The 24,568-nt window shown below is 43.6% G+C and overlaps 2 protein-coding genes across 2 annotated transcripts in view; one reads left to right on the top strand and one right to left on the bottom strand.

Annotated features, from left to right (window-relative positions):
- The window catches only part of Tnni3k (TNNI3 interacting kinase), a 268,692-nt gene that overhangs the window by 187,859 nt on the left and 56,265 nt on the right, over positions 1-24,568 (top strand). The window contains exon 21 of the mRNA XM_052730298.1: positions 6,080-6,189. Coding sequence (XP_052586258.1) covers positions 6,080-6,189 — 110 coding nt within the window. The remainder of the gene's footprint in view (positions 1-6,079; positions 6,190-24,568) is intronic.
- Positions 10,624-24,104, bottom strand: Lrrc53 (leucine rich repeat containing 53). Its single transcript, XM_052730306.1, has 4 exons — positions 23,987-24,104; positions 20,944-21,759; positions 16,248-16,760; positions 10,624-13,641 (listed from the first exon to the last, which is right to left on the bottom strand). Exons 1-4 carry the CDS (start codon positions 24,072-24,074, stop codon positions 11,393-11,395), a joined length of 3,666 nt encoding a protein of 1,221 aa, XP_052586266.1. The 5' UTR covers positions 24,075-24,104; the 3' UTR covers positions 10,624-11,392.

Genomic DNA, 24,568 nt, shown 5'->3' with positions numbered 1-24,568 from the left:
CACCATCAAACAGGCTCTTCCTGCTGAAACTCATGCTTAGGAAAATTATTACTTGCTGAGACAAACTGCTTAATTGGCTCTCCCAGGGAGTTTAGAACAAAGCCAGCCTCAGAGTCTGGCCTCCAATTCCCCAGGAAGGGCATTTCTTCACAGGCCGTGATGCTTGTTTGCAGATGCCTTCACCAAAAGATTATTGAATGAGTTTGCCACGAGGTCTCAACAATTCATTTGACTATGCTGTAATTTAATAGCCCACTGGACAAAATATTCATCCCACAATACCTCCGGATGCTGGGCATTGGGTTTTCTTCTGAAGCATAATAATGAGTTTAATAACAACATTAGTCCACCCTTTCACTCATTCATGGGATGTTGAGGAGTCCAATAAAGCTGAACTAAGCACTCCTGGTGTCACTCTGGCTCATCACATCTTGGTCCGCTCAGTCAGTATCTTTTTGAATGCTTGTTTTTTGCCAGTTACTACACTATGCTCTGCTGACATGCCCTGACCTCAAGAAGTTCGTGACTGCAGTGCAGAGGCAGGTAAATAACCAGGCAGCTCAGTAGTGGGAGCTGCAGGAGTGTCCAGGAAGGATGCAAGACAGAGTATATCTATACCAACATCCAGAACAACAGATTCCACAAAGGAGAAGCAGGTCAGCGAGACAAGCCATGTTGTAAAACTTAAACATGAAGGCATCAGAGATTGCAGTGATTAATTTCTTAATGACCCATCCGCTCACCACATTTTATTGAAAATAATACACCAGATTTCCACTTGGACTTACACTTGCATAGACTATTCAATGCTTTTTGACTTTTTAATTTACCACTATCCTGTGTACGTGTATGGGTGCAAGAGGGTAGCACTGGCAACTGTGTGGAGAACGGGACAACTTCGTGGAACCAGTTTTGTCTTTCCATTCTAGGTTCTGGCATTTGAACTTGTGATCAGGCTTGTGTGGCAAGAGCTTTTACCACCCAAGTGATCTCAACAGGCCCATAAGTACTTTTTGATACAGGAATTATGGAAGAGGGTTGTCACTTGGTGTGTGTGACGTGTTTTTCAGAGATGACACTAATGAACGTCTTCTCTATCTTGAGCAGGTGTTGATAGACATAGAACAATTCAAGACCTCTGATTGGCTCTTTGGTAGAAGAGACCCTTAGGGCTGACTTGTAATATTATGTTTAAGTCTCATTGTTCAAGATAATGTGAGTCAGAAAAACTATTTTCTAGAATAGTGCTGTTCAATATGGAGACGACTGAGCATGGCTATTTAAAAACTGTATTAACTGAAACTATACAAATTAAAAACTCAGTTTCTCAGTTTACATTTCCATATTTTAAGTGCCCAACAGTCTACTGCTTACATATGGAACAGTGCAGAAGGACATCCCCATCACTGCAGAGAGATCCAGAGGCATCTCTGTACAGTGCAGAAGGACATCTCATCACTGCAGAGAAGTCTGGGAGCCAGCTCTATACAGTGCATACTAGTTATATTTCAATAAGTTCATTTACTGAGAGTAGAATTTTAAAAATAATTGCACAGTTAATTGTTGCTTTTGTTTTTAAATTTGGACTTATTCTCTCTAAATGGCAAAGTTTTCTTTTCAAAAGCAGAAACCAACATTTTCATAAATCATTTAACATATTTTCTTTAACAATAAAAAATGTGTTTGATGAATAGGCTGACAGTCACTTCCTGGATCTGAGTACCAGGAGACTTCTCAGCGTTCAGAGCAGTCTGACCACGGCAAGACTGACCAACCATCTAAAAGTGGCGACTTGCACTTCTACAACCTCCCTGGAGCTACAGTGTGGACATTCAAGTGGAGGTGATAATGAGTACCCTCATGACCAAGGGTAGAGCAGAGGGAACTCCAAAGGCTTGCAGAATCTGCTTTCAACAGTGAAGAAACAAAAATCACTCATCAAAATGGACTTTTCAGACACACTACCAGACGCAAATAAATTACTCTCATGCTTGATCTCAGAATATGAAAGAACTTCTAAAGCAGTTGCAGGAGACAGGCGTCAGTTTAACCCGTTCCAAGGACAGTCCTTCTCCACCTACCAGGAGACCTGTTCATGCTCACTGGACTGATTTCTGTGCATTTCCTGGTGCTGGGTCAGTATTATCCAGTCCTTGGGTAACAGACTGCAGTCATAAAATCAGTGGTAAGAATCTGTTGATTTGGAGGCTCTGAGTTACTTGATCCCTGGGAGAAGTGAAAACAGTCCAGAATAACCAATAAAGGGTTCCCAGTACCCATCTTGGGAGCTAGGAAAGATGCTTTTATAAATAAGAATAAACAACAAGGAGCTGTAGAGCTGCCTTTTGAAAAGATTTTCCCCTGGCACAGTGGTGGTGATAACAATCTTTTACACTCACTAGTGAGAGCATTAGTTAATACAACTATTTAGAAAATAGCTTACTAATATGAGCTAGTCTCAAAAGTATTCATGTCATTTGACGAGTTATTTTCACCCCTTAATATACCATAAATGTCTAATCTGTAATATATAGAAATTCCCATTAAAAATATTCTTTGAATAATTTCAAATAACCCAAAATTGAGAAGTGATTAAGTAAATCACAGTAAATGCAGTCATTAAAATGTGTTAACACATAGTTTTAATAACATGGAAAATGCTTAATTGCTTAATGCTTTAATTTACGAAAAAGGAACTACATAATCATATGTCAACATAGACTCAATCATAGATGGAAAACAGGAGAAATTCTCAAAATAGTTTAACAAATATTTTGACAAAGATCGTTCACCTGTAATTGATTTTCCAGACTCACAGAAAAGAAGCAGACAATAGCTCTCTCTGTAATTGATATCAGAATCTTAAAGAAAAGAAAAAAAAAGCCTCAGCATGAGATGACTATGGTCAGTTTAACTCATTATATGGATAGAATAGCTTTCTTCTTTAATAATAACATTATATATTTTCTAATTCCTTAATTTTCTCAATTTCTACAAAGAATGAGTATTAATTTTACAATTGATAAAACTGGGTCTTGATCCAGAATAATCCAAAAAGCAACTAATTAAAGTTACTCTGAGAGTAACTTTACTGGAATTAGATGGATAAACAGATTTCAGTGGATGTGTTGGTATAGAAGATGTCATTTGAGAGTTATATCTTAAAGCCAGTAAGATACAAGTCAATGCTGCATTACCATAGAGCCAGAGTGCAGAGTGACATGCATGTCCCTCCTGCCTCTGGGTGGAGCACCTTTAAGCTTCTAACAGGGCAGCCTGTGTTATTTGTCATTCCTATTATTGTGTGTATAGAAAAAGGATATGCTCTGAAATAAAAGCTCTCAGTAACTATGAGGTATTACTTAAAGATATTGGCTTGATCTGTTTGGGAGGCACCCAGGCAGTGGGACCGGGTCCTGTGCTCATTGCATGAGTTGGCTGTTTGAAACCTGGGGCCTATGCAGGGTCGCTTGGCTTGGCCTGGGAGGAGGGGACTGGACCTGCCTGGACTGAGTCTACCAGGTTGATCTCAGTCCTCGGGGGAGGCTTTGCCCTGGAGGAGGTGGAAATGGGGGGCGGCCTGGGGGGAAAGTGAGGGGGGCGGGAGGGGGGAGAACAAGGGAATCCGTGGCTGATATGTAGAACTGAATTGTACTGTAAAATTAAAATAAAAAAAAGAATTACAAACTCATCCTGGGCTCAGACATTAGTACCTGCTTTGAATGACTGTTGAGAGATCTTGAATTTATATCTATATCTACCATAATGCTTGATACAAAAAACACTTAATGAAAAAAGCCAATCACTTTCCTTCCAGGGGGTGTGGTAATCAGTACTTGAAAAGAGAGAAGTGTTATTGGTTGTTTTTTCTCTTTTACTCTTTCGGGGGCCTGCCACTCAGCTCCCAAATAAATCACACATAGAGGCTTATTCTTAATTATAATGCCTGGCCTTAGCTTGGCTTGTTTCTTGCTAGCTTTTCTTAACTTAAATTATCCCTTCTACCTTTTGCCTCTGAGCTTTTCCTGTTCTTACTTCTGTATGTCTTACTCCATGACTGGCTGTGTGACTGGGTGGCTAGGCCTTGGCATCCTCCTCTCCTTGTTCTCTTGCTCCTTCTTCTTCCCGGAATTTTCCTTCTATTTATTCTCTCTACCTGCCAGCCCCACCTATCCTTTCTCCTGCCTCACCATTGGCTGTTCAGCTCTTTATTAGACAATCAGGTGTTTTAGACAGGCACAGTAACACAGCTTAACAAAGTTAAACAAATGCAACATAAACAAAAGTAACACACCTTAAAATAATATTCTACAACAGAGAAATACAGAGCAATCAGGAATCTACAACCCCATGGTGCAGGGTCTAAGATGAGCAGGATTTAGAAGGCCATGCTTCCAGGAAGAACAAGGGGGTTCCATCAATGAGCAACTCCAGCTCTAAGAGTGGTGAGATCTGCCCTCATGCAGTTAACCAACAAGTAGTTTTTCAGGATTAAAATTCAAATCTCAATGTTCCTATATCAATAATGATATTTAAATTTGACCAGGCAGTGGTGGCACATGCCTTCTAATCCCAGCACTCAGGAGGCAGAGGGAGTTGGATCTCTCTGAGTTCCACACCAACCTGGTCTACAAAGCAAGTTCCAGGACAGCCAGGCTACAAAGAGAAACCCTGTCTTGAAAAACAAGACATGATAGAGGGAGACATCATGGGGATAGGGAGAAACCGGGTGCTAGGGAAGTTCCCAGGAATCCACAAGGATGACCCCAGCTTAGACTACTAACAATAGTGGAGAGGGCACCTGAGCTGGCTTACCCCAGTAATCAGATCAGTGAATACCCTGTCATCATGGAGCCTTCATCCAGTAACTGATGGAAGCAGATGCAGAGATCCACAGCCAAGCTCCAGGCTGAGCTCCAGGAGTCCAGTTAAGGAGAGAGAAGAGAGATTCTATGGGCAAGGATCATCAAGATCATGATGGGGAAACCTACAGAGACAACCAAACCAAACTAGTGGGAACTCATGAAATTTAGATCAACACCTGTAGATCATCCATGGGACTGGACTAGGCCCTCTGCATAAGCAAGACAGTTGCATAGCTTGATCTGCTTAAGGGCCCCCCTGGCAATAGGATCAGGATTCATCCCTGGTGCATGAGCAGGCTTCTTGGAGCCCACTACCTCTAGTGGGACACCTCGCATAGCCCTGAGTCAGGGGGAGGGGCTTGGACCTGCTTCTAATGTACCAGGCTCTGCTGACTCCCCATAGGAGGCCTTACCTTCTTGTAGGAGGGAATGGGGTGGGGAGTGGATTGGGATGAGGGAAGGCTGGAGGGTTGGGAAGAGGGAAGAGGGAAGAGGGGCATCTGTGATTGGTATATAAAATAAATAAAAAAATTTTCTTAATAAAAAAGAAAAACAAAACAAAAACAAAAAAATTAAACTTAATATACATTTTTCTAAAACAATGCAGATGTCCCCAGATATGTAAAGTCCAGTGGTAATCCATGCATCATGGTGCATAACATAAATGCATTAACCTTGTATTTAAGACATTGTGAAGCCATGAAAATCATTATCACACTTATCTAGGTGAACAAAGGTGCATATGAGCATGTGATGGAGCACATATGGAGGTCATAGGGCAACTTGCAGGAGGCAGTTCTCTCTTTCCACCCCATGGGTCTCAGGAGTCAAACTCAGTTGTCAGGATCGGTGCAAACACCTTTACCCACCCAGTCAGTTTTCTTGCTGACCTGACACAGGAATTTTGTCCATCTGGCCTCCAGTCTACTTCCTACAGTGTTGTGTACACTTGTGTGCTTTGGGTAGCCTCAGCGGCTTGCTCCCTTGTTTCTCCATGAATTCTGTCTGCTCACTACATAGACCCAACTGTCGAATGGATGGGAAAGAAGAAAGGTAAACCTAGTGTGAGTTATCGTCTCTCCTTCATAGGTCAGGGAGGAAGTCAGCTTAGAGGAGAGGTCCTGTCGAATCCCATGCACATTGCCTTTGGATGAGCCTTGTCTCTTTCGATATTTCTGGAGTAAGAAAGTGAAGTTTACAACCTTGTTTTGCAGCAGCTGCAGCAGCAGACATGGCATACCACCACATCAGACCTCCCATCGGCTACTCCATCCCCAAGCCCATCTCATCTCTGCTGATGCGGGGCTGGAATGCATGTCCTGAAGTGAGTGCCTTTGTTTCCTTTTATAAAATGTGTGATGTTCCAAAGCCCATCACAGACTGTGGCTCTAACATCTGTGTCCAGTGTGTGTTGAAACAACATGGTAGGAAGACTGACCTGCCTTCTGTGTCTCGAATGACCAGGAGGCCTGAACAGTTTGGATTTCTGTGTTGCTGCTCTCTGGTTTTGAGCTGTTCCTCACAGCTGTTTAGGAAAAGAGAGACCTGGGATTGAGAGGCGGCACACAGCCATGTCAGCTGCAGTTTAATTAGCTTGAGCCACACTGAGTCCTTTTCTAGAGAAAAAACTTTGGCACAAGATGGACTCAAGATGGCTTTTCACATGGTGAAGCAAGCCTGCAGGAGAGCCCAGGGGACAAGGTCTTCAGTTGCGACCTGAATCTGGCAGCACCAGCCACAGTAGCTCTTGTTCCCTGTGTTCTCAAAGGATAGGGTGAGTCTTCGCTGTCTCTCTTACACTGGGAGACAGCAGTGTCTATGGGTCTCTCTGCTATTGCATTCTCCCATTTGCTCAAATTTGGTCAAGACACCATGGATCTCCCTGAGAGGGCAGTGGGCCTTGTTCTGAGCTCTTCATATATAAATGCTAGAAGACTCTCATTGTTCAGGACAGCACATCTGGTCTTGCCTTTTCTTCAACAACCTTGATTGGCCATTCTCCCTAAACCTCTCCGCAAGAAAGCAGACGAAGTGAGTCTGTTAACTATTCCAGAAAGCACTCCCAAAGGACAGATAGAGTGAGCCCTGCTTTAGACATTTGAAAGAAAAGGTATGATTTGCCCTTTTTTTAAAGCAACACTCAAAAAGTCATTGCCCAATCCACTATGTTCATAAAAGCTTCTAGAAGAAAAGTGAAAGTTCGCACAGGATGTGGTTTGAGTGTGTCAGAGGACAGTCTCTTCTTCTGACCATTCAATCTGATGTGTGTGTACTGAATTTAGAATCATCTCATACTCGCAGGTTAACACCATAAAAGCAGTTTGTTTTGTTTGTTGAGTCTTGTTTTGTTCGTTGTTATAACTGCAGCACTCAGAACCACAGGTTGGAAATGCTCAAAAACACAGTTTCTGTAGAGTAAATGAAGGAATTCTTCATGTTGGCGCCTCCCATTCCGTGTCTAGATTCTGGTGTCTGGAAAGTTTTGTATTAAAATTACATGACTTAAAATAGTTTGAGGAGACCTTTCCTGGTTTTGCAATGTGATCTTGAGAGCATTATCTGGAGATAAATGTACAGAGTGCCTTATCCAAAGTTCCTTTCTCTCTGTAGGAAGAGAGTTGTACCAAGTTTTCACATGAAATATCAATAAAGGGATCTATTTGCTTCGTGGTGTGTGTGTGTGTGTGTGTGTGTGTGTGTGTGTGTGTGTGTGTGTGTGTGTGTGTGTGTGTGTGTGTGCGTGCGCACGCGCGCGCGATTGCTTTAGTGAAAAAGTTGTATTACTAAGGAGTGAATTTTATCAGCACAAGATACAGGCTATAGGTTCAGGGAGGAAGATGGAGCCAAGGTGTCCTTGAACAGCAGAGTCACAACTTTCTAGTAATATTGGGCTTTCACTTAGCTGGGTCCTGCCTTGGCCCTGGCATCTGCCTCATGACTATGATGGTCTGCTCTTCCTATTGTCTTTACAGTGCCCAGAGGGTCCTTACCGTATGGTTAGGGTGAGCGGTAAGATGATGGGAACTGGGGATCAAGACTCTGATTTTTGTTTTTCTTCAACAATTAATTTATATTATTAGATCTATATTTGACACCAGGACCTCTTAGAAGTCCAGTTGTTTGTGGTAGTCATAATTAGTATGAAGATGATCAACTATTCGTTAGAATGAATAATGCCTGGCACTGTACTTTTTCCCTGTGGGAGACCAACAGGGGATTGTAATGTTTGTTCAGTAAGAAACCACTAAAATAACTACAACTCACTTTTACTCTTTCTTTTATTAACAATGAACTTGTCACTGTATGGAAACAACTGTTACTAAGAAATTGTGCTCAACTCAAAATTTTTATTCTACTACAAATATAGATAAATAAACATACTATCATGAGTGAAAAAAAAACAATTAATTTATCAAGTTCCTGCTTTACTCCGACCTGAGATGGGGCTAGGGAGTCAATGGAGCAGGGCTGTCCATGGAGCTGAGGGAAGTCAAGATTAAGGAAGAAAAGACTCTATGAAAATGCACACCAAATCAACTCCAGAAAGTAGGGGACAGAGAGATAGTGTGAGTTGTAGAAGTCTTCCCAGAAGTGACCACGTGGGCAGAGATCCAAAGCCAAAGACAAGCATTCACTGAATGAGGGCTGGAGAGAGAATGCAATCATCCAAGCAAAGAAAATGTGCAAATTCACTGCGAGGGAAGAGATGAGTGTTTGCTAGTTTAACAAGTTAAACCCCCAGGCCAGGTACCATTTGATGAAGATCTTTAGATGTAACAGACTAATACCATGTTCTCCCACCCATTTCTTCATTTTCACATTCATTTCTTGAGAATTTCAGACATGAGTATCGACATCATTTCTACTCCCCCCTCATCCCTCTCAACTTCTTTTTTTTTTTTTTTTTTTTTGGTTTTTCGAGACAGGGTTTCTCTGTGTAGCTTTGCGCCTTTCCTGGAACTCGCTTTGGAGACCAGGCTGGCCTCGAACTCACAGAGATCCGCCTGGCTCTGCCTCCCGAGTGCTGGGATTAAAGGTGTGCGCCACCACCGCCCGGCCCTCTCAACTTCTTCAATGTCACCCCTAGACACTCTCTCAAAATTCATAACACAATCCAAACCCCCAATATTCCAAACGCTGTGGTACTGGCTTAAGTGTCTAGCCAGACTAAAGCATTTCTAGTCAGTAACATAAACACAAGGAAGTATGTTTTGTTTTGTTTGTTTTGTTTTTCTCGAGACAAGGTTTCTCTATGTAGTCTTGGTGCCTGTCCTAAAGGCAAGGTCTGTGTAATCATGGCTAGCCTAGAACTTGTGATGTAGACCAAGCAGGCTTTATAGATATTAAATGTCAGACTTTGGAAAGCCTCAGAAACTGCAATATGAATTTATACATGTAATTGTAGATAATTTTAATTTTGTCTCTAGAGTGGGAAAAGAAATATAAACCAGAATAATTGTTTTAGAAATAAATTCCTTAGGTATAAAGGATTTCTCATCATTTACTGAAACCTTGACGTGTAGTTCATGAAATAATTTTTGAATTATCTTTGACTGTGTGGGCAGCATACTATTCACTCTACGTGGTATGTGTGTGGAAGCAGAAATTCTCGGGTGCCATCCTCACCCTGCAGAAAGAGCATCCCTGGTTTGGAACCTGAAACTGCACATCCAGCAAGCCCCTAGCAGCACATGCCCAGTAGAGACAAACTAAAGCATGAAAACTGAAGAAATGTTCTCAGGTCAGAACAGCCCGGGGGCTGCTGGCACTGTGATCCGGTTGAGTATAACTGGCACCTGTGCGGTTGCCATGGAGACCCAGAAGACTCACATAAACCTGAGGTCTACTGTAAAGGAAGCACCCTAAGGAAGAAAGGACAGTGTGTGTGCAGGGGGCATCTCTGCTGCCTTCTGAGAGTCAGCCAGTGAGGAAGGGGAGGCTTAGCCCCTGCATAGCTGGAATACTGGTGGTGACAAGGAGAGAGAATGAGGCAAAGGACCCTTCACTACAGAGACAGCACTTTTAAAACATTGAGAAACTGAGAGAGAGAGAGAAAAACAAAAACATCACCCCATCTGTCAGTCAGAACAGAAGAAACCAACCATACAGGGAGGCAGACGTTTGTTCCTCTCGCCTCAGAGGTACTTCCCACAATGAAGTGGTATCAGGAGAGACAGGAGGGTGACATGGGAGTGAAGCCCAGGTAGAGAGGCCAAATGAAAACAGACAGGGCAAAGACTGAGCCGGAGATGCCTGACACTGAGCAAGACAGAGGAAGGGTGAAGGACTTTCAAAACGAGAATGGTTCATCATTTGCTGTCAGCGCCACGCAGGAAATAGACGTGGAGCACCAAACAGTGTTTGCAATGTCCAAGCAATCTGTTAATATTTGATATTTTAAATATCAAATATGGCTAAAAATGACATAGAGTCTGGGACAGATACAAAGATGGGAAAGAGAACGCTTGTTTCTGTGGAATCTTCCCCTACCCCCACCAGGCAATGTGAAGTATTGTCTTCCATTCTGTGAATGCATAAGCTGCATGTCTTACTGGGTGTCGGTATAAACTGCCTGACTAGACCTGTAGTTTTCAGGTAAATGTGGCTTTCAGTAAAGAGGTTTATTCAACACTGCTTTTACATCCAGTATTTATAAGCACATTTGGTTCTCTGGGCAAGGAGGGGTGCTCTGGGCAAACAGCAGTGGCAAGCTCAACTGGAGAGAGCAGCCGGCCAAAGACTCCTGTTAATGGTTATTTGGTTTTCAAAGCCTTATATTAATAACAATTGGCAATAAAGCTCGTTAAAATTCCTTTTGTTCTTGAGCCATTGTGTTGCTTTTGAAGCCTGTTTGCCCTTCTGAAAGGAAGGGAGATGAGATTGCCCTCTTCTGGACTTAAAGGATTTTTCAAATTTTACAGTTGGCTTGGAAATCCTCAATTTTTTTCTCTTAGACAAATAGCAGATTTTTAAAGACTTCTACTTAAGATCTAAGAAAATTATCGACAGAGAAATTACAAATGGGTAAAATTTACCACTATGCAGTACAATTAACAAACATGGCTGAATTTTCATTACACCTAATTAGGAACACTGATCAGGCACACGTGAATATATAATCATCAGTGTAGAAAGCAAAATTGTAATAGCACTAATTGAGACATGCATAATAATTTCCATAAAATATACATCACATACAAAATGTCCTTTTCATGTTGAATCTTTCATTCATTTGAGGCTTTTTAAATCTTCGGTTGATTTTCCAAGAGGAGGCAAAGGTTTCCATCGTCCCATTCCTTGAAGGAGTCTGTTCACTCAACCATAGGGAGCACGCTCCTGGCTCCAGCTTCCATTTTTGTGCTGTAACAGACTATGAACTTCTATTACACTGGAAATGAAGAATTACTGAGGATTTATGCCCTAAACGGTGTGTGTTCAGCATACACAAAGGCTAGGGGTGTTTTTGATCCTTCAGAAGACAGCCTAAGCAGAAAAGGCATGTTATGCAGTTTGCTGTCTCTGACTCGCTACTCAGCTTCTAAAAGTGGTGGAATAGAGTCCTCAGTAGATGGTGGGTGTGATGCAGGTTTGTAAGCGGAGTTTTCAGTTCCATTTTCTCTGTGAGGAATTAGAGGCACCCCATTTTCTGCCTCAAAATGAGTGATATTCAACTCCCCAGAATGGTAAGAAGCTCCTGGCATGCCCACTGTCCCAGAATCGTCTCTGTGTGCACTGACGTCTGGTCGGTTGTCTCCAGGGTCTCTACAATGGGACTCACGGTTGAGAGTGTGGGGATCTGCCTCACTCTGCAGCATGATGGTTTTGACTTTACTCAAGTCTTTAATGGAAACTATCTCCTTGTCAGAACCGGGACAACACACTACAAGTTTCTGCTGCCTTTCATCTGTGGCACCCAGCCGAGTCTCCCAACTCACTGCACTAGCATTTGCATTTCTCTCATCAAGTGCTTGTTTCTGGTCTTTGCCCGCTGCCCGTGTCCCTGGTGCTTCCCCATGATTGTCTCCAAGTGACACACTGTTGGTGCCAGTTCCACCTTTGCTGCTGTAACATAAATGGCCTAGGGCCTGGCTTCTAGTGGGAGGTAAGCAGATCTCCTTGAGAAGTTCCATTCCTTTTGGGAGTGGAAAAGAATGTGGCATCACGAATGGCAGGTTATTGTGGGGTTGTGTCCAGGCAGTGGGAGAGGAGTCACAATCTTCTATGCATGGAGGAATCTTGTTTCCTCCATCAGTTCCTTCCCCATCCACAATACAACTTTCCACACTTTCATGTAATATTTTGGATTTACTCACTAATGGTTTTTCTTCACTTCCAAGCTGTTCATGGCTTAATTTTTGCTCTTCCTGCTGTAAAGTTTGATTATTACCTAAGCTGTAACCCCTGCTGAAGGTGTCAACCTGGTCACTGAGGGACAAAGTAAATTGGTTTAGCTCATTGGTCTTTAATTTGTCCTGGTCTATGTATTGAGTCGACACCATTATCACATGGTCAGTAGCTCCCTTAGAGTGTTGAGATGATAAAACTCTATTCTCTACATTTCCCAAATGGGCTGGGGAGGGACCCATAGCTTCTATTTGTAGCTGGGTGGCATTTTCTATTTGTGCAGGTGAGAAGAGAGGCAGTGAGCACTGTTGCTCAGGAAACCTGGTTATAGGTTGAAGCACTGTTGATGAGCTTCCATTAGGAACGTGGCCCACTGGGCAGCAGTCACTCTGCACAGAGTCCAGATTGCCTACAGACAAGCTGTCAGCGCTGTGGAGGCCATTTCTTCCCTGGCAAGGGGTCTGCTGTGGGGCACTTTCCAGTGGCATCTTTGAACAAGTGGGGTTAGCATGACTGCTCCTAGCTGGCAGCTGAGAACTGACAAAAGCCAAGGGTGCTGCTCTGAGTTTTCTCGCAGAAGTTCTGGCTAGCTTCTTGGGAGGTAATCCTGTTTGCTTATGTCTTTTGGGGAGTTCTTGTGGGGATGCTTCCGGGTGGACCTTAGCTTTTCCAAAGGGATGCAGACCTGACTTTATCCTTAGGTTCCTTCCCTTTTCTTCCTCACTTGGATGGGACTGCTTGAGTCTCTTCTTTTTCAAAAGCTGTTGCCCTGGAAACCATTCTCTTGATTCCTTGACCTCCTCCAGGCTGGCACAGTTTTTGAGATCCAAAGAAGTCAGGTGGTGATTTTCACTCTCTAGCTGTCTCCCGGAAACTGGTGTTTTTGCTGACATTGCCAACCTGTTTCCCCCAACTAAATCAGGATCATGAACTTTAATCCTCTTTGTAGAATATGCCTTCTTGATTTTTGCTGACAACTTCGATTTGTCTTTGTTCTCCCGACTCCGGAGGAATTTTTTTATTGCTCTGTTAATTTGGATTTGCTCTTTCTCAGATTTCACGTGCTCTCTGTGATCTGGCTTCTTCTCTTTCATATAATCCTGAAATTCATCCCAGGACACATATTTACAGGTAAAGGAAGTGTTGGGGTGAAAATCCATAGGCTTGTTCTGCTTTAAGAGGCCACAATGATCATCATATCCCACTCTATGTGTGCGGGAGATCCTGCCCACAGCACATTCCTCTGGCTCCCATGGCTTAGAGGATGGGCTGGTGATAAAAAATCTCTGTCCAGGTGGCTGTGAAGCATTGTCTCCTTTTCCCATTGGAGGCTGCCATGATTTGTCTGTTAAATGCTTCCCAAGACTCTCTCTTGCCAAAGCTGAGGTGGATGTCGCATATCTGCTTCTAAATGTGTCGCTGCTGCTCATATCTGCTGAACAATAAATGCAGGAATTTACCACTGGGCATAGTTGTAGTATCCCAATCAACCAGAAACCTCAAACCTTATGAAAATTGTGACATGATTCCTTTAATTATCATAATTCCTGAGTACTTCCTAATTTTCTGCCAACACAAAAGAGGACCCTTGGCTATTTGATATGTTAGCAGTGGTGTTCTTTGTAGCCACCTGTCAGTCAACTGACGCTGACTCAGACACTGTGGTATTAGGAAATAAATGACATTCATATTAACTCATATTTAGATTTAGTCACGGTTACCTTAAAGATGAATGACATCTGAATCCTTTTCAAGTGGCATAGTAAGTTTTTTTCTTATTCATTTTCCATTTTAGAATACAAATCTGGAAAATCTATATAAAATATGAAGCAATGTTCAGGCCTCAGAGTAACAAAGACAGAACAAAAATAAAAACTTGTTGCCTTACTATAGGCAGAAAGTCATCTTATTTTACTTCCAGCAACTTAATGCAATATCCACTAAAGATTTATTAATAAGTAGGTGATTTGGTACTTTGCCTGGGAGCAGTATCTGTCTGTGACTTTCAAATGATATAGGTAAATATACTATTAATAATACACATTCAATAATATCAATGAAAACCTAATATTAGTTGTGTTCATAAGAATAACAAATTAATGTGCTAAATATTATACATTTATTATCTCATTTGATAGTCACAAGAGCCATGGTCTACTGCAGAAGAGCTGTTCTCTTAGGGCTTTAAAGGGCAAGAGATGCACTTAGATGTCTGATGTTTTTCCTAGTTACACATCAGGACTTGGATCGGTCTATCTGACTCTTATCCACAATGAATAGAATTATGCCTCACAAACCTACTTCCACTTGTTTCATGGAATTGTTTTATTTAGAGAAAAAGAAATGAAAAAAGCTTCCATTTACTAAGGCAAAGGAAGAGGTGAAGTAAGCCCCAGGCTAGAATAACACCAGACCCTAAGGCCTACCTTGTGGGTGACCATGAGAAATATGCTGGTGTGAGAAGGCTGGATTAAATGGGAACTGTATGTGAGTGTAAAGATTGTACAGGGAAAGAATTGATGGTCTTTATAAGATTCTCAGAGAGTTCTAGAAACTGAAGGTAAGAACTAGATGGTTTCTAGCACCTTTTCCACCCCCCAGGGGTCTGTTCTTAAGTCCCATGCTAAAGGCATAAACCCAGACTTTTCTTCAGGACCAAGTATGACCTTGACTGTTTCCTTGAATTCTTCCCTCCCACCCCAGGATGCTGCAGAACTGCAGGTGTCTCCTCAAGGTCACCACTGATATGACAGACCAGTGTTCCCATATGAAGCAAGGAGCCAGTGCTACAGAGGGTTAACCAACCACATCCTCTTGTGTGTAGAACTTCCCCACAGACAGACAAAGCGAGGCTTTGGATACTGCTAAAAGCTAAAAGGAAATGAAAAGGCTAAGCCCTTACTTCTTATAAATCTTTTCTGATTTCTATGGTAGCTGTTTTTTTTCTTGGCCATCTTTGTCTGGAATCAAACCATCAGCCCCAAGGAACCAGCAAGAAATGCAGTCAGATAAACTCACGTCCTGCCTTATGCCACATAGGAAATAAAATATAGTTTCATTCTTATCCCGTGGTGCCCAAATCCAGCCTTAGGGCCAGATCCCCACAGTAAGTGCATCCCATGGTTCCTCTGTCATTCATTTTCCAACAGAAAACCTTGCTTCTTCTAAACCAGTTGAAATAAGTGGCAGAGCCCACTTCCCGAGCAGCTGTGTAAGTTTGCACTGCAGGGTTCAGAAGCATTGCCCCAGAACTCAGGAAGGAAAGGAAGACACTTGATTCATTGCCTCCACGTAAGTACTGGCATTGCCCTTGGACAGCAGGTAGGTGTCACGGCCAGGTTCACTGGGCTCCCAACATGGGACAATGAATTAAGCCCTGACTTTCCCAGAACTGAAAAGTTATCATCCTTGACAGCTCAGCAAGCGAAGTGTTTCTTGACACCATTCCTGAAATGAATCACTGGCATTAAGAGGTCGTTCCTCTCAAGTGCTGTGCTCTGGGAAGGCTGTTTACTGCAGATCGACGTCAGAGCTCAGAGGACGTTGGGATGAAAGCTGGTACCCACCCTCTCATAAATCTTAGCAATACTGTTGAAGAGGTTTCTTCTCTTTCCTTTTTTAACCATCCTTAGGTATTGGGCCTCAAAATTTACTCTTCAGGCAGGGGAGGAATGCTCAGTTCAAGGATGAGGAGGCAGCATCAACAACTCACCCAGATGCACATACTGAAATGAAGAGAGATTCACACTCACTACATACACAGGAACCACACTCCCCCTCATAGAGACACATCGGCTAGCACGGGAGCATGCATACACACAGGTACTCAGACATGTACATGTGCATGTTTACACACACACACACACACACACACACACACACACACACACACACACACTCCCAGTACATTTTATCTTCAGAAAAGGAAGAGTCAGACTACAGTGAATTTTATAGCACTTCTCTGCTGGAGAAATTGAAAAAAGGTTCCTTCTTCTGAAAAACTAAGCACAGTGGGATTTTTCTAACAGACAAGCTCACCTATTTTTCTCGTTCCGTGTTGCAGCAGGATTTGAGCCTGGACTTCTCCGTGTTTTGAGTTGCTTAGTTTTTCAGCTGTCTTCAGACATCTTGTAACTAAGTTTGCATCATGAAGAGCTTTCTTGTTCCCAGAAGACCCCAAGCATCCTGCCGGTAGAAGTGCCTCACCCAGGCAAGAGCAAGCCCTGTCTGGGCCATGGTCTCTCCCCTTCAGTTTTCTGAATGATGTGTCCAGGGCTGTGGACGTGGAGGCCAGTATTGCTTGATGCCTCTTCTCCTGTCTAAGTGGTATTTCCTTTCTGAGGCCCACATAGGACATGACCTCTGTCTCATTTTCCTGAGTTAAGTGGCAGTTACAGCATCCCACAGCACGGCCGTTTCTTTCTTCATGAGCACACGGGGATTCATTGAGGGTTCTGCAACAAAGGTTTTTGGATGTGCGTTCATTTGCTCTGCCTTGTTGGAGTTTCCAGTTAAATATGACTAACCCTGCACATATGAGACCAACGACTCCTGTGACAAACAGAAAGACCATTAGAAGAACATCATGGGAGAAATGTGACTCTCACACATGTGAAAGCATAGGAGTCCTCCATCACCACAGAAAAACCATCGGGCCAGACAGAGGCTGTGTTAATTGACTGCATTCTACTTTGCAGTTTGTATATAAAGAATTATAGGGTCAGAGAGATGGTTCCCTGAGCAAGGGTGCTTTTTGCGCAAACACTGGGACCTGTGTTCAATCCCCAACACTCAGGAGAAATTCTGGGTGTGGTCACATGGGCACTGTAACAGCAGAGCTCTGAGAGGCAGAGACAGAGAGATCACTGCGGCTTGCTGGCTGCCAGCCTAGCTCTGGGCTCAGGGAGAAACTCTGTCTAAAGGGAATATTGGGGTGGTTGATAGAGTACTTCATCCTACATTCTCCTGTAGCCTCCATGTGCACACAGCTGTACACACATGACAGGCCTGCACCACAACACACACATACACAAGACATTATTTAAAACAATTATAACAACACCTGGAGCTTTTTCAGAAACTGCAGTTCATTCAACATAAGAGGATTATTTTTAGTTTATGAAAAAGACATTTTAATTCTCCGTTTACTTTTTTGTATGGTCATAAATAATAAAAGAAGATAAAAGCTGCTAGACACCCTGAAAGTCTCAGAACCCTAATCCTCAATGACCAGTTGACCCCACATGCCTTTGGCTTATTTCACCCAGTCCAGACGACTCATCACAACTGGTGTCCATCCAGCAGACAGCTCAAACTCCTCCCTTACCTGAATTTCTCTCTATCCTCCTTCTCCAAGCTTGATGCTTCCAACATTCACTGTCTTTAGGACACTTCAGCCTTTGCTGTGTTCACTGTGACTCTAGTGGCATCTTCTCTCTCTGCTTATTTGATTTAATTGTCCTTTAAAATCTAAATCAGTACCTCCCAATTCCTCAGTGTTGTTCTGGTTTTTGTTTGGTTACTTCATTTTTTGTTCTGCTTTCCCTCATCTTTTAAAAGGATTCTGCATTTCCTGTGAGCCACAAGAGATGATTTCTAGTTTCAGAGGCCTGGTATTGTCATTTTGTGTATTAGGTAGACATTGATTGACCTCTGAGCAAAAGTGAAAGGGGCCCAAGTTTGCAACGCTGAATGAAGTCCTTCTGACTTTCACCTCACTTTTCCCACCTTGACAAATGGCATTCCCAGCCACCTAGACATGTGAATCCATCTCTGAGTCATGCCCCATCCCCAACTGCCAACCATGCATGCCTCCTTTCTTCCTTACATTCTGACGGTGGGTCATGGTTTCCATGCTGCCTTCATTTTGCCTGCTCTGCATTTGTGCTCCTCTGCCAGAATTAAGGATTGTGCAGAAACAGGAAATTTTCAGTCTTTCTCACCATCCTACCCTCAAACCCAAAACTCAGGCACAAGGATGGTACTGCAGGAACATTTGTGGACTATAACGGAAAGAATTCTTCTCAGCATTCTGAGAACAGAAGCACTTCATCGTCTAATCTGATAAACCACTGTGGTGAGGAAGACCTGGCACCAGTGCAGGCTGGCAGAGATGTCTGCTCTTGCTGTGTGCCTCTGGCCAAGCCAGTTCCTCACTCTGAAATAAAAGCTATGGCTGAGACGAAGCAGTTGGCTACACATGCCTCATTATCTTCACAATGACACTATTAATGAGCACATACCTTTGAACTTGAAAGAATAGGGATGTGTGTGTGTGTGTGTGTGTGTGTGTGTGTGTGTGTGTGTGTGAGTGTGTGTGTGAGTGTGTGTGTGTGTGTGTGTGTGTGTGTGTGTGTGTGTGTATGTGTGTGTGTGTTGCAACAAGTTAAAAAGAATAAAAATTTCTGGCAAAAATCCTCCAGCTGGACTCGGGAGCTGGCTCTGTGGATAAAGCCCCTGCCATGCAGGTGTGAGGACTGGAGGTTAGACACCCCCAGAACCCATGGAAAAGCCAGTCAGATGCCAATAATACATTATTAGTAGCAATCAGAGACAGGGGACCCCCAAATTCTGTTTGGACACCTTTCTTGAGAATTTTAGGGCTTCTGAGCCAGAATTGACCCATATATTTTAAGCTTCCTGCTATTTTAAAAAGATTCTGGAATCTTTTAGAACCTATGCCCATCTATATAGATAAAGAGCTGTTCCTTTACAAAACACATCTCTAAGTGTCTGGTTCTAAAAATAGTTGTAAAAGATATTGTGTTGTGATATCCCCTAAGCGGTGTCCTATAGAGCTGGTGTGTTGAAAGTCATTATAGGCAGAAGACTGGCAAATGTTCACGGATTCCTTCCTCTTTAAGGTTGAGAACATTCATTGGAAAGTGGGAAGCTGTACAGGAGCTGCCATGAACATGCCTGCTTCATGCTGTGTGGCCTGTTACTTGGCTGTACAGCTGCCTGGGTTTTCTCTGGAGTACATGTCATTTATCCACTGGGTACCAGGGCACATCAGGAAATTTGCTGCTACTGGGATGCTTTTGTCATTTGTAGTACATTTCTTTGAATTTTAAATGACTGATGTTGTTACACAGATGTCAAAGGAATTGGTTTTTCTGGGAAGTTTGGGTTCCCTTTTGAGGGCGTTCGATGGCTCCTGGGTGGTCACTGTATCGGCTAGTTTCCATTAGAAGCACAGCCAGCAGTCAAAAAGCTGGTGTCCAGTTCATTCACCTGGAACCTCTTCTCAAATAATGATTTATAGCAAAGAATCCACTACTCAGTCTTGGGTACCATTGGTGAGCCTCTGTCCTACAGATATAGAGCACCGTGTGTGTGCAATCACAAACAAACAGAGACATATACACAGACACACTCAGAGGGATGCACACACACCAGTCACAGACATAGACACAAACACACAAAGAGAGGGGGAGGGAGAGACACACACAGAGAGAGAGAGAGAGAGAGAGAATTAGAAACACACAGACAGACACATAGGCACAGAGAGATGCATGTGCATGTGCCCACATACACAATCAGAAGCACAGACACACACGCTCCTCATTACCCTGTGCACTGAGATCATTCTAAAACACACAGAGAGATAAATCACTCAGGAAATGTCAATTAATGGCAGTACTGTACATCACTCATCTGGCAAGATATGATAGCCAATGCATTTTAAAATTCCATTACTCTTAAAAATTGAATGATATCTACCCCTTTGTTGGCCTGGGAAAAGTGTATGAAAGAGATGGAAAAATACAAGTCTTCAAAGAATACAAAGCCCTCCAGCAAAAGAGAAAACAGAGACACACGGTGCACGTCGCTTGCCCTGAGGCACACAGCTTGTCGAGGGGAGACAGGGTTCAAATCTGCAGTCATATGCTGAGTGACTCAGTGACTGCAGCCCACAGGTTCTGTATGTGAGGTGCCTGCAGATGTCCTGCTGACACCATCTTGTGGTTCTGGAAAAGCCCACTGGCAAATTTTTAAATACAACGTCTTTAGTCTTTGAAAATTCCATACTCGTGGGTAATGCTGAGTTTAAAATTATAAATATTTATTTTTCACACACACACAGAGGAGAGAAAGAGAGAGAGAGAGAGAGAGAGAGAGAGAGAGAGAGAGAGACGGAGGGGGCGGGATATTTGGGTGAGTATGCCATGGACATTGGTGTGGCGGTCAGAAGTCACAGGAGTTGTCTCTCTGCACTGTGTGGGTCCTGCAGACAGCCATCAGACTTGGAAGCGAGTGTCTTTACACAGTGAGCTATCTCTCCTGTCCCCATTGGTGACTTTTATAGGGAGAGAAAATGCATAGATGTGAGTGAAGGGAAGAGTCTACTGCTCACCAGGTCTTTGAACTTTTTCTTAGGGTCCTAGTAAACACACCAGTACTGTGTGACAAGTGGTTACTGAAACAGAGAAATTAATCTTGTGTCACAGTCATGATAAAAGGAAGTCTAAGTAACAAGTTAAGTTAGTTATTCCAGAGTATACTAGTTGCACCCAGACCGGAGTCCTTCATTCTCAGGCCCCATCTCTGTCTTGCACTGTTCTTGTTAAACAGGAAGTGCTTGCAACCTGTACCAGGTCTGCTGACCTCTCTTCACCAACCTCTCCCTTCCACAACCTGCAGGAGGCTCTCCCGGCTGCTGTGGAGAGGACTCACGCACGCCAAGAACATGCACTAGAGGGGTAAAGAAGGGGGCTTTGCTCCCCTGGTATACCTGCAAAGCCCAGCACAGTCATCAGAGCCACGTCCTGCCCTGGGAGGAGGCCACGCCTGTCCTTTAGAGCCAGAGTGAGGTTGTGACTCTTGGAGTCACAGTTGGTCTCAGACAGCCTCAGCATGCTCTTTGCAGCGGCCACAGCTGGCGGGGATACCTGACAGTTTAAGTCCTTCGTATTATAGAGTATGCGAACCGGAGACGTCATGAAATTTCTTAAAAAGCGGGCTAGCGGGTAGAGGTCGCAGGTGCAGCTCCACTGGTTCCCCTCCAAGCTCAGGACGCTGAGCTGCTTCAGCGGGGTGAAGGCGTCTGGCATGTGAGCCAACATGTTTCTAGAAAGGTCCACTTCCTGCAGATGGGGCAGGGGCCGAAAGGCATCCTTCTCAATGAAGGAAATGAAATTGTTGGATAAGTCCAGATGCCTGAGTCTGTGGAGGTTCGCGCCTCTAAAAGAACTCTGTGTGAGGTTGGTGATCTGATTTCCGTCCAGCAGGAGTCGGCGCAGGGCCTTGGTGTTCCGGAACCAGGCTGCTCTCAGGGTGCGCAGGACATTATTGCTCAGCACCAGGATCTGCAGGCTTCGCAGCTTGCTGAAGGTGTGGTCAGGCAGAGAAGAACTGGGGATGCGGTTGCGGCTCAGTGACAAGGTCTGCAGCTTGGTGAGAGCATGCAGGGAACCTTCCTGAATTCCATAGATTGCATTTCTGCTCAGAGAGAGCAGGGCCAGGTTAACCAGGAGAGTCAGGTTAGCACTCTCTACGGAGGAGAGGTGTCCGTCCGTAAGGATTAGGACCCTGGTGGTCTCAGGGGCAGCTGTGGGGAAGAAAACACAAGCTAGAGGTAGGTGCGTGCACAGGGTGAAGAACAGGGAGATTTGTCACCTGCGGGGCAAGAAGCAAAATGGAAACGATTGCAAGTTTGAAGAATGGTGGATTTTACCCTCTCCTCTGTCTCTGGAATATGCTCTTTGAAGGAAAATAAACCCATGTGTTCCGCGGTATGTGGACTTCACTGTTTGGGGGCTCACCCACACTTTTCAGGCCTCCCTTGGAGGTTGAGTCCTGACCTGGGCCAGCACTACTGTCCCTGTGGACCTCCACCTCAACCTCAGAGCTGCCTGATACAGCTCCCTAGCCAGCATTTGTCAACAATGCATATTTATGCTAGAAAGTCAATTATTTCTTTTACCCTCCAGCAAAAAGGTGTGGGCTGGGTGGAGAGTGTGGAGGAACTCAGTGAACTCAGCTTCTTTTTTTCTTTCTTTCTTTCTTTCCTTTTTTCTTTTTTCTGCTTCAGGCTAACTTGATCAGATGTCAACTTGATCAGATCTAGAGTCTCTCCAGACAGCTGGAGGATCTGTCAGCAGGGTCCTCATTATAGTAGAGGCCATCTTGGCCTCCTGTCTGATATCAGTCCATCCTGTGATGACAGGTGGTACTCAGGGCTTCCAACTGTTAAATCCCTTCCCATAATCACCTCTGAGCCATCACTGCTCTGTCATTAGAAAGCAAAGCATTTTAACTCAATAAAAATGCATTGTAATCAGGAGTTATTGTAACACATCTTTATCATGCTAAAGTTGTTTTGACTGCAGATGACAGTATCATGAGAATGAAGGAGCCCATTGTCTCCAGGAGGTCTGAAGGTGATATTAGAACCACCAGCCATGGAGGAAGCAAATCCCACTTCCCCTGGGAAATTCAGACTGCATGGTTGAAACAAAGAGATAAAAATGTAAAAGACAAAGGCAGCTCAGAGTGCCTTCTCTTGGAAGAATTGCTTCTCTCTCAACAGCACACAGAAGCTTGAATCAGGGCACTTTCTAAAGCATGTGCTATTGATTATTTAAATTCTATTAATTCTGGCCAGTTTGGCATTTTGTCTCTCTCACCATCATGTCTGAGAGGAGCTGGGGGAGTTCTTTGTTTGTTGGGTACCCAGTGCTTTGGGGATTTCAGACTTTCACTGAGAAAGCTCTGATTTCTCTCATCTGCAAGGAGACACAAACACTCTCCAGTCCCTTTCTGACTCTGTGTTCATGAAGTCTAGCCCCATATGGGTGGCATCCTGGGTGCAAAGATGCAGGAAAGTGCATCAGTGCAGGGCAGATGCCAGCTCTGACATCTCACACGCACATCACAAAGCAGAGCGATGGAGAAGCCTGCTTATGGGATGGGAGCACATCCACAGTGTCTATTTCCAGCACTGACCAGGAGCAGTTTGGATACCTACAACAGGAAACTCCCTCCTTTCAGACAAGATGAGAGGGTCTACCTCCAAATTCCCAGACAGTCCTGGGATTTTAGAAATGGATGAAATTCCCTCCCTCCACTCTGCCTTCACTCGGTCTCATTTTTGAAAATTTTCCACTGACAGAGCTTATAGCCTGTTTATCCCTTCCATGAATATCAGGATGTAAATCACATTCTCTTCAAATTTGTTAATAAGGTGTCTTATTAAATTGTTGACTTAAGCAAGCAGTATGTAATGAATACAGGCAGCACTTCTTGTTAGCATTTCTACAGCTCATTTACGACTGATAAAAAAGAGAGAGAGAGAGAAAGAGAGACACCAGACTTTCAAAATGAGATGGGCTTTGATAATAATCGGTTTTGCTGGTACATTGGTTAATCTTACGAATGCTGAACAATTGCCGTTCAGTATTCAGAATCATTTACATTTCCTTCATTTGGTGGTAAGGTTCAAATCTACACAAAGTATGGACAAAAGCAGTATCCATAATCTAAATTCTTCTCTTCACTTTTAAGTATGTAGCTTTATGAGGTACAGATATCCTTTTATCATAAAAATATCTCAGTTGATCTGGAATGCACTAACGTCTTATTGGTGGTAACCACTAGGGACAGAAAATAAAGTAAAGGTACAAGTGCCCTAGTGATGTAAGGCCTGCTCCTTTGGAGGGTGCCTCTTCTGGATACCTCAGAGCAGTCAGTACAGCGTAGTTCAGGCATGGTACATGCATAGCGACGAGTCTGTTGGCTACACCACTCACTGCTGTGTGGAGCTACGAGCTCATTACCTACTATGTAGGTTAGCTGTTGACACACGGTTACATCTTGGGTGCACACCAGACAAGACTCAGGGCAGGCTGCTGTCACCCGCAACATGAAGGCAAGGGGTAGGAGCCATCCACCTGAGAAGAGAGCAGAGTGCAAGACCCATCAGAACATGGTGTCCCTAAGAACGCTGGTGTCCACAACCTGGATTTCAGCTTTTTGGTGGTGACTGCTTCTGAAAGAGCACCTGGTGTCCTTGCAAAAGCAGAAAGCTACGAGCATGTTTTGAGTTTGCAGTGAACTATTAGCACATTTGATCATAAATGCAGAGAACTAAACAACTTGGGCTCTTGGCAGAACACTTTAGACTTTGCAGTACTTTGCCCAAAATACCATCTTATTTCTTATTTCTCTTAATTCTGCATCTTCTTTGAGGTAAAGAAATGGAAGTTGAATGTGGTTAACAAGCAGTCAGAGTTACATAGATAGGAGTGACCCCAAGGTTTATAAGCTGGGTCTGATAAGATGGATCTGATAAGATGGGTCTACGATGCCGATGCCGAAGCGTCTCAAGCTCCCGGCCTTACACATCTACAGGGGAGCCA

This window comes from Peromyscus californicus, unplaced genomic scaffold (assembly GCF_007827085.1).
Source record: "Peromyscus californicus insignis strain IS unplaced genomic scaffold, ASM782708v3 Scaffold_9__1_contigs__length_137607984, whole genome shotgun sequence".
Classification (NCBI taxonomy): Eukaryota; Metazoa; Chordata; class Mammalia; order Rodentia; family Cricetidae; genus Peromyscus; species Peromyscus californicus.
Note: the sequence above shows the minus strand (reverse complement) of the source record. Positions and strands in the feature narration are given on the sequence as shown.

What these genes read in the sequence shown, in the direction of transcription:
- Lrrc53 (XM_052730306.1), bottom strand. Translation starts at nt 24,074, where the DNA reads ATGTTGCGGGTGACAGCAGCCTGCCCTGAGTCTTGTCTGGTGTGCACC. An exon ending in ACAGCTAACCTACATAGTAG is followed by an intron (nt 21,760 to 23,986) that starts GTAATGAGCTCG and finishes TCTTCCCCACAG; the next exon opens with CTGCCCCTGAGACCACCAGG. An exon ending in GACTGTGCTGGGCTTTGCAG is followed by an intron (nt 16,761 to 20,943) that starts GTATACCAGGGG and finishes TGTTTGTCACAG; the next exon opens with GAGTCGTTGGTCTCATATGT.